Raw genomic sequence first — 9,953 nt, 5'->3', positions numbered from 1 at the left:
CTGCGAGGGGTGAAGGGGGCAGCCTGAGAGTGGTGAAGGGGGCAGCCGGAGAGCAGTGAAGGGGGCAGCCTGAGAGCCGTGAAGGGAGCAGCCTGTGAGCGGTGAAGGGGGCAGCCTGAGAGGGGTGAAAGGGGCAGCATGCGAGCGGTGAAAGGAGCAGCCTGCGAGCGGTGAAAGGGGCAGCCTGCGAGCGGTGAAAGGAGCAGCCTGCGAGCGGTGAAGGGGGCAGCCTGCGAGCGGTGAAAGGGGCAGTATGCGAGCGGTGAAAGGGGCAGTATGCGAGCGGTGAAAGGGGCAGCCGGCGAGCGGTGAAAGGGGCAGTATGCGAGCGGTTATTTTGCTGTAGTGGGTCGTGACAAAACCAAACAAGAATTGGCAAAGCCAATAGGACTCGCCTACACAAGAGCTATTGGCTTTGGCAATGTGTTTTAGCCCTGTTGTACACCAGTGTGGCTGTTGTTCAGCATGGCTAAAAGTTAAGGGGTGGAGAAGGGTAGATACTAAATTGGGGTAGAGTGGAGTGTGGTACATTGGGGCAGAGTGGAGTAGGGCAAAGTGCGTTCAAGTGGGGTAGATTGAGGTAAACTGGAGTGGGATAGATTGGGGTAGAAGTGGGGTAGAGTGGAGCGAGGTGTAATTGGTTGGAGTGGAGTAGATGTAGGTGGAGTGGACTGGGCTGGAGTAGAGTGGGGTAGATTCAAGTGGAGTAGAGTGGGGTTGATTGCAGTAGATTGGGGTTTATTGTGGTAGACTGGGGTGGAGTGCAGTAGGTTGGGAAGGGATAGATTTGTGTGGGGTATTTATTGGGGTGGAGTATGGTAGATTGGAGTGGGATACATTGGGGTGGGGTAGATCAGAGTGGTCTAGACTGGGGTGAGGTGGGGTAGATTGGAGTGGGGTAGAAAGGAGTTTGGTAGATGTGGGTAGGGTAGATTAGATAGGAGTAGATTGGGGTGGGGTAGATTGTAGTGGGGTTGATTATGATAGACAGGGATAGAGTGGAGTAGGTTGGAGAGGGGTAGATTGGGGCGAAGTGGGGTAGATTGGTTTGGAGTAAACTGTAGTGGAGTGGGATAGATTTTAGTAGAATGGGATGGAATGGGGTAGAATGGAGTGGTGTAGAGTGGGATACAGTGGAGTGGGGTTGATATACAATACCATTAGCAAAGCAAATGGCTTTAACTTAATCAAAGGCGAGACCTATTGCATTTTCAATGCTTGTTTTATATGTCCACATGGTGTTTCGGGGGGGCTAAGATGCACTTTTGAAGTTGAATTTGGCAGTAACAACAATTCCTGCAACAGCTTGGAGTTAAGGATAATGCTAGGGGTCAACTCCTGAGTTGCTTCATCTGAACATGAGACCTCCACAAGCTTTAGTCAAGGTGCCTACATGGTTGTATGTGCTTATGTTTCTACCTTTATGGCTGACAGCAGGCATGTTTCTCTGTGGTTGAAGAATACAAGGGTGGGAGCAGCAGGTGTCAAAATGCTCCATGTATAGGAACCCTGTTGGAGGACATCTGTTTTGGAGCCGGCTTATTGGGATTGACTTCTCTACGGTGGCTGTAGAGACACTGTGCTGTGCTTCTAGGGGCTGCAGTCATGTATGAAGACCTGGATGGCATTAATATAGGAGTGGGAGAAGAGGATGATGCCTCTAACTAGACTTATGAGGGGCAGCATGTACATTTTGAAGAGTTGCAATCTCTGTGGGATTCCTTTATGGGATGGCGGCATTGTTGGAGAAGAAAAGACCTGGTCAGCTTTGACCCATTGTTAATCCAGAATGTTTTGAGGTGGCTAAAAAGTGGTTCTCCACTGCCAGCCTCCCTCTGCTGCTTTTCAGTCTGTGTGTATGACACTTTGTCGAAAGCAGCAGGTCTAGAAGGATGAGCATGGTCATCGGGTTCTCGCCGTCTTAGGTGAGGTATGAACTATTTTGTGCTCTGTTCCAGTTGGAAACCTCCTGATAGGACTTGGAAGTATTACTTTCTAGGAATTGTTAGTGTACAGATTGCACAACCTTTTCTCATATCTTGAAGGTTCAAGAACAACCATGTTGGGTCAGTATTTTCTCATAAACTGCTTCATCAGGGGATTGGTTTTAGAAGGATATGAATGCAGATTCATTTAAGGGTTTAGACATTTAAGTAAGAGCTATTAACTATAAGTGCTGATACATCTAGCGTGCACACATGTTCTTTTCTAGGTGGGTGGGCATCGATTTTGGGTTGACTGGAGGCAGAGGAGGGTTCAAGAGGAAAGTTTTGTAAAACGTTAGAGGAGTTGGTTGTGTCTGTGGAAGGCTGCTAGTGTGATGGACTTAAATGTTGGAACCCTTGATCCTTTCCCGCTAAGAAATGCTCAAGGCTTGAGTCGAGGTCTTTGTGGGGTGTGCTCAAATGAATGTGAATGCTGAGCATAGTTTGAGTGGTACGAAAATGATGCCTGGGCAAGGTTGGAATGTGACCCCAAACTAGTCTTTGTTAGCTCCAAAATCCTTTTGCGCCAACATTTTTATACCTATTTCTATCCTTTGTGAGGAATAAAAAAAACAGTAGGAGTGCTCCTCTATTTAAAACAAACAAACAAAAAAAATCTCATTAGACCAGAGCACTTTCGCTTTGCATTCATTTTTTGTTTCATAAATACATGGACGAGTTGTTGAGTTGTGTTACTTAGTGGCTGCACTCAAACCGAGAGCTGGTGCACTAAAGCTAGGGCCTGATTAATGATGCAACTGTGTGGCTGTGTTGTTTCCTGCATAGTTATGGATTTTCATCATTTGCCATACTGCTACAAATTATGCTACATTATGCCGCATAATTTGCCTTTTCTTGCAGCATAATTTAGTCAGATCTGACACATCATTAGTCCTCCCCTGCAACATCATTCCAGGGGCCATGACTAAAGCAGACACACAATTCTCTTTTTCTTTAGGATCTGAGACCGGTTTCAGAAGTATCACACACAAAAAGAGGGGTTTGAAAACAGACGTGTTTATTGCCTGGATGGGTTCTGGATCGGTCCCCGGATACACAGTCCTCTATTCCATTGTGACATTAAACAGTAACAGTCCACAGGTCATCCCTGAGTAGAGAAGCACTATTCCCACGAGAGTTCAAAGGTGTCAATGCCAGTTCACTGTATAAAATGTATAAATAAATAGTTGGTTTTCAGTAGGAAAAGGTTGGGATCAGCACAAGCGGCCTGGTCATGTCCATGGAGCGCTTAGCACTTGACAAGAGCCTGGAACTCTGTGAAAAGAACAGAGGGATGGGTGTGTTAAAGTCTACAATTCCATCTCGCAGAAGTCAGTTGAATACTTTATATACATGCTAGCAATGAACATACTGAAAATTGTGACATTTATCTTCAAAAAGCTATCTCATCCCAACCTTGTAAAATCCACCCTTTTCAAATGTCCAAGGCATATTAATGCTATTTCAGCTAGCCATTAATGATTTATCCTGGGAAAATGTTATTATTGGAATGTTGCAAATGGTATCACCAAATACCCTTTTTCAGTGTTTGTTTTTCCTTCTGCGAAAAAACCCACAGAACGTTTCTGATTTGTGGTCTTTCTTGATCTTTTGTGATGTTAAGTAACATTGTATGGGGCGTAGATGTTGAATATTCCACAAACATCATGGAATTCACAAAAAATGGCAGATTCTACCCAGCCGAAAAAATGTGTAAATATGTGGCTCCTTGTTCCACAAACACTTTTTTTAACAGATAGATTTATAGTTTTGCTGAAATGTTTCGCCGAGCTCTATATGTTATCTATATTCACACATTAAATTCATTAAATTAACAAATCGACTGAAAGTTGCTGATTCACATTTGTTTCACAAGTGGTATTTATTGACTTGGAGTCCCATTATATAGAATTTGGCTAATCAGGACTTCAACTCACTCCTCTGTGGCACAGGGCTTCACAATGTAAATACTTCAAGCACATGAAAAAACAGTATCTTTCCACGCATTCGTTCAGCCTTTATTAGATGTCAATTTTGGCCTCTTTCAGTTTTGTGAATTCTAATTCTATTTTCACTGTTCATGCAGGGCTGGTGCGAGGACTGTATTGCTCTAGGTGAAATTACATTTTGACACACTCGTCCATGGTAATGGGGCTATGTTGTGGCCCAGGTTGTGGTACTCTAGGTGCCAGCATAGTATAACCGCTAAATCACCAGCCCTGAGTGTAGATACAATTTTAAAGGGAAATGGTGCATCCTAGCTACTGGGCATGTGTTTCTTGATCTTAGGTTGCCATATATCTGGCACACAGTAGGCAAGGAGCTGCATAGCTGGAAAAAGGGGCAGGTGGCCTGCAGGGTGAGGCTATGTTCTAAGATTGAGGGGATGGGAGGCAGAGCAGGCAGAGTAAAGGCTTTGACTTGGGGTTGAGGGGGTTTATCTTCTGCACAAGTCCAACTTCCAATCTCTAAGATGCCCAGTGGCACCACCTATTGGGTGACCCTTAATACAAAAGGAGGGGAGGGATGAGGGGGTTACTAAACAGGGACTAAAGAGAGGGGGGAACAAGCCAGGTCATGCCCAGCCCCCTTCTGCTCGAAATCACGTCCAGCTATTGACCTCCATTATGCTCTGTCCGGTCCTTCAGCTGAATGCAATTGCACAGCAGAAAGAGAAATAGGAAACAGGGGCAATGCGCTGCATTTCTGATGTCAATACCATTTCACTGTCTTGTCTCTCCCCAGCATTGCCTCTTTGGAGAGCCCTTAACAGGATGAGAAACCACAACGATACAGCAGTGAAGTGGGAAGCGGAAGAAGGAAGACCGCAGTACCATGCATTACACTCAAGTCTTTTATACCGCCCACCCCTAGTCTCCACTATGTCCTCATCCCTGCATTGACGCACAGTAGATCTTTAACACAAAAAAAGGCACTACCAGGGAGGTACAAGGAAGGGGATGAAGGAAGTATGCAGCCCAGATGCTTACTTTCCCTTCATTGCTTCTGGACTGACTTTTAGCAGAAACAATGGCCAGGAGGACACACCCATGAATGTAATGGGAAGAGAGTGAGGAGGCAGGTGGCTAAGTGAAAGTGAACAGTTCAACATCTTAACTATCCAGCGGTAAAGCTGTTTACCATCTCCGTTTACAAACCAATTGAGCGTTAAATTTCTAATATCCTTTGGGCACCTTTGGGAAGATATCCCTTTCTGATGATCAGTTACCTCACATTCCATAATGGATGTCCTTCTAGCCATCCTGGATAGGCTCTCATAGCACACGCTTGGTAAAAGGTTTTACTTAAGACTTTGCATTGGAATAAAGCTGATCTAATGCCACAATGATCCATTATCAATTTCTGATCAGTTCCCAGATGCAATATGACCAGTTTTCCCAGTAAACCTCTATAAGTCATTAGCTTTTGGTGCTTACCATCAACTCCGATCTTGCCATCACCATCAGAGTCACCAGCTGCCAGAAAGGTCTTGGTCTCCGCATCGGTCAGAGCTCTTGCACCAGCGGAGAAGTTCTGCAGGAAGAGCCTGGTGGGAAAAGCAATGAAAAGGAAGATGTCAAATTGAGAACCGGATCTCAGGCCTGGGGTATTTCAAGGCTCTCACACCTCACTAGGTGTCCCCTGGGATGGACTTGGATTAGCCTACATGGAGTCCGGAGAGCTCCTCGTAGACATGTCCATCTTCTCAAGGAGAAGATGCTGAGCTCGAGACTTTCACCAACTATCCAGCTGAAGATACATTTATTAGGAGGGTGTAACCCCCCAAACAACCCTCCCTGGAGCTACGCTCCATTTCTATTCTACACATTTTGGAAACTTGCTGAAAATTTGAAATCCACAAAGCAAAATTCCATGGAATATTCATAGCTGAAGTAGTTGAACTAGGCCCCCCAATATCTAAGAGGCTCTGGGTAAAGCCTTGCTATAGCTGATGATGGGCTAAATTGACATAGCTCATCCCTTTCTTTCTGACACTTAGAAGGACAGTATAGTAATTGTGCAGAGTGAGCTGACAGTCCAGATGAGTGTTGTGGGGAGTAGAGTGGACTAGAATAAAACAATATTCATTTGGAAAAGAATTACCACCGGCTGCCAAGCATTTAGCAGATGACTATGGACTTCTCTACCCCCCTTGCCCTTGGCCTAATTCGTGATATTTTATTATTGTAGCTAATGGTGCCTGTAGTTTACCTGGATTCATCTCTGCTTTTTTACAGCTTTTCTGGTTTGTTTTCTCATACTCCTATTTTTTTTTCTCTAAAATGTCACCCCCTGTTTGGTTCCCCCTTATTAGATTTTGTCCTGTTCATAGTTTCCTCCTAGTGTCTTTTCATTACATCGTTTCTTTTTTCTTTATTTCCTGGCCTTCTTTCGTGTTAATCCCTCCAAATCCCATCTCACCCAGTTGCATGCATCTGTTTTTATGCTTTCCTCGGTCTCTCTGTTGAATGTCCCGCCTCTCTATGGCCTCTACGGCCTCTTACTCTGCGATTGGCCCACACTCACTTCAGCTCATCCTCCTCAACGAATCCGCTCCTGTCCTGGTCAATGATCTCGAAGACCTGCTTCACCTGGTCGTGGGACTTGCTCTTCAGGCCGGTCTTGGCGAAGAAGGACTTGTAGTCGAAGGAATCAGCAGCTAGGGGGCGGAAGCAACAGACAGCAGGTGTTAGAAACATCAGCAGCCCACTTCAGGCTCTTGTAACAAGAGGATGCGCTGGGCAGCAGGGCAGTGCTTTAAATGGACAGGTGCTGTCCGGTACTGAGTGCCTGCACTTCTTGAGAGTACCTGCACTTAGCACTGCTGCTGTATATTTAATGGGAGAGTAGCCATTTGTCAGAACAGGTGCTCTAAACAGTGAGTTACCTGCACTTGTATATTTCCATTTAAAGGTTATTGGCATAGTGGGGGAGAAAATGGAGAGGAAGTAAGTGAGAAGGAGTGGCCTAGATGAAATGAAGGCAGCAGAGAGGCTGGAAACACCTGAAGCAAAAATACACTTGGAAAACAGAGAGACACAGAAGGAAAGGCGGTGGCTGGGGGGAGACGCTGGCCGCCACCGGGAAACAAAGGGGAATGAGAGGGAGAGAGAAAAAAAGATGGATGACGGTGACAGGTGCAGACTAGGGGTGGCCCAAAGAGTATTCGTCTCTGCACGTCCTTCAGTGCGTGTTTCTTCTCATCTCGTTCTCTTTTTGTATGTCCCTTTCTCTGCTCCTCTATGATTTCCATTCCTCTCAGTCTTAGAAATGCTAGGCCCAGGGTTAGAAAGAGGGGTCTGGAGAGTGGTGGAGACAAAAGTGCGGGCGATTCAGACCGAGAAGGAGAGAGAGAGAGAGAGCGAGAGGGAGGGAGAGACCGAAAGAGAGCGAGAGAGAAAAAGCGAGAGAAAGAGAGGGAGAGAAAGAGAGAGAACAACAGAGAGAGAGAAAAAGAGAGAGATATAGAGAGAGATGGAAGGAAAGAATGTGAGGGAGAGCAATAGAAAGAGAGAAAGCGAGATAGAGAGAGAAAAAAAGGACCGATATCGAGAGAGATGGGGAGAAAAAGAGAGAGAGTGGAGAGAGAGCGAGAGAGATGAGTGAATAAAATAGAAAAGGTGGAGATGGAGCAGCATGGCTGAGAGGATCCCGGGAGTGTGTCGGTGACTCCAAGGGAGGGCGCCAGAGAGGGCGGTAGAACTGGAAAGTGAGACTTGAAGGGAACGGCTTACAGAGAAGCTAGAAACCCTGGAAAGACACGTGGGGAGTATTGAAGAGTGCCCGGGAGGGCGAGCTAGGCGGGATAGGGGAGTCTTGGGGAGAGACGTGAAGACAGGATGTGTAGGGGGAGCCAGGCGCGGCCCGTGCAGGTATGAGCGGAGAGGCGGGGTTTACCTGCAGGGACCGCGCCTGGTAAAGCGCCCTAATACCCTTGGGATGAGTTCACGCTATATAACACTGCAAAAACAGGAGGTGTCGATTGAGCTGCAGGAAGACAGATTCCGAGGGGGAGCATGGGAAAAAATCCAGGAAGGGAGGTGGTTATGGACTTTCTGTGAGAGGTGGGGGCGGAAGGTTATACAGTGCTTTAAAGGGGCAGGTGCTGTCCAGTCAGTACTCAGTAACTGCACTTCACCGTACTGCTCCAATGCTTTTAATGGGAAAGTACCAGCACTTCTCAGTAGCAAACAGGAACTCTGGGATAGTGAGTATCTGCACTTATATATTTCCATTTAATTAAAGCACTGTGTAAGAATATATACAGAACGGCATTATGGGAATGACATGGCGGGGAGGGGGTCTAAAAGAGGAAGTGGGTGGACAGAATGAAGGCCTCAAGATACTGGGGTTGGGGCTGTGGGGGGAGAGATGGGTTAGAAGTCATAAAAATGCTGAGGCTGCAGGACTTTAACTGGGCTGAAAAAAGTGAAGGGTCCCTAAAAGGGGCGTACTTTTTTAATTAAGGGCGTGGCTTAAACATGCAAACTAAACTTCACTTTACCCACACAACTGCAACTGGCATGCATGGCCATTCCTGTGTGTGCTCTACAGAGAGGCCAAGGATTGGATGAGCATATATTCTATCAGGACACCTTCTTGACCCACTGACAGGCACTGAGAGTAACTCGCACTGCCTTCAGACACTGGTTGTTCAGAAATCGCTCCGTGTTTTTGCCTGTAAAATAAGGACATAAATACAGGGCCTGAAAGGGGCCGTTTCAAAGTCCATTTTTTATTTACTACCGGGTCTGTGAGCGGAGGGGCCCACTTAAAGCCTCGGCAGGGGGAGAGAAAGACAGACTGAAACGGGGCGATTAAACAACGTATCGGATGCGAGAGTGCAAAGGCTGGAGGTGAAGGAAACTCAGTGTGAGAGAATTGTGGAGATGGCCTGTGGCGGAAGTGAGTGAGGAGGAAACATATTGTGATGGGAAGATGAGGAAGTTGGAAGGTGGTGAGCATGACTCTGTAGGATCACAGGTGAGGTGCCAGCAGGGGGCGCTCGGGAGCTCGGGCCTACCTTGGCAGCTGGCCAGAGCAGCGGTGATATCAGCCTCGTTCAGGATGCCGGAGAAAGCCATTTTAGAGCTGAGGAGGGAAGGAAAGAAAGATTGCGGTTAACACGTTGTCCTCGCCGAGGAAGGCACACATTTCAGTGACATGTAGTATCGCCCTGTTGGCATCCTTGGGCCAGTAGGGGGAGACAGCACGGTCAAATCTGGCATGACGCCCAAGAGGAATGCAATGCACAAAAACCCAGGCCGGGGCAACAGGAAGGTAGGAGCTTTCCTGTGGGGTCGTCCGATGTTAACCAGCCTTGCTGCTATAGAGGAATAAAGATAATGGGCCCAATGCTGTCTTTTAAGCATTTGGTTCTGGGGGGACCCAAACACCCCCGCGGCTCCACCAACTCCCTTGTGGGCTCAGAACCGAGAGCCACGCTATACTGCCCTTCCCCCGCAGCTCCCCACCTAATACCCATGCAGAACTCTGGACTTGATGCAACATGGCGCTAGCAGTAAACAATTTCCCATTCCATGGCTGTTTTTTGGTTTCCACTGAAAAATAATTTCAAACTGGCCTTCGACCCATACCCAGCTCTGCAGCTCATCGTTTCCGGGGCCCATTATTTCCAGGGCTGACTGTTTCCGGCACCCATTATTTTTGCAATTTACCATTTCCGGCCCCCAGGAGCCCAATTATTTTGGTATCTCATTATTTCCGGAATCTATCCCCCTTCCGCGGCTGCTTGCTGGGGCCACCGAATGGTTTCTGGTAAGATGGCTCCTCTGCTTCTTAGCTCCAAAGATTTCAGGACCCCTTGGCTGCAGCGGAGCTGAACCAACGGGCAACTCACCTCGGGTGATGGGATGCGCTGCTGAACTGAAGAGAAGATGATATCTGAGGCTGTGGCCTTCCTCGTCGGAGGGTCGGCCTTTTATACTCTGCGACCAAGACGCAGCG

General features: G+C 47.2%; 1 protein-coding gene across 1 annotated transcript; it reads right to left on the bottom strand.

Annotated features, from left to right (window-relative positions):
• Window positions 1–2,986: 2,986 nt before the first annotated feature.
• Window positions 2,987–9,900, bottom strand: LOC146796596 (parvalbumin beta-like). The gene is made up of 5 exons (XM_085629239.1): window positions 9,847–9,900; window positions 9,010–9,077; window positions 6,513–6,645; window positions 5,423–5,532; window positions 2,987–3,260 (listed from the first exon to the last, which is right to left on the bottom strand). Exons 2-5 carry the CDS (start codon window positions 9,068–9,070, stop codon window positions 3,235–3,237), a joined length of 330 nt encoding a protein of 109 aa, XP_085485365.1. The 5' UTR covers window positions 9,071–9,077; window positions 9,847–9,900; the 3' UTR covers window positions 2,987–3,234.
• Between the last annotated feature and the right edge of the window lie 53 nt (window positions 9,901–9,953).

The sequence above is a fragment of the Triturus cristatus genome, chromosome 10 (genome assembly GCF_964204655.1).
Source record: "Triturus cristatus chromosome 10, aTriCri1.1, whole genome shotgun sequence".
Classification (NCBI taxonomy): Eukaryota; Metazoa; Chordata; class Amphibia; order Caudata; family Salamandridae; genus Triturus; species Triturus cristatus.
This window is presented reverse-complemented; position numbering and strand designations above follow the sequence as displayed.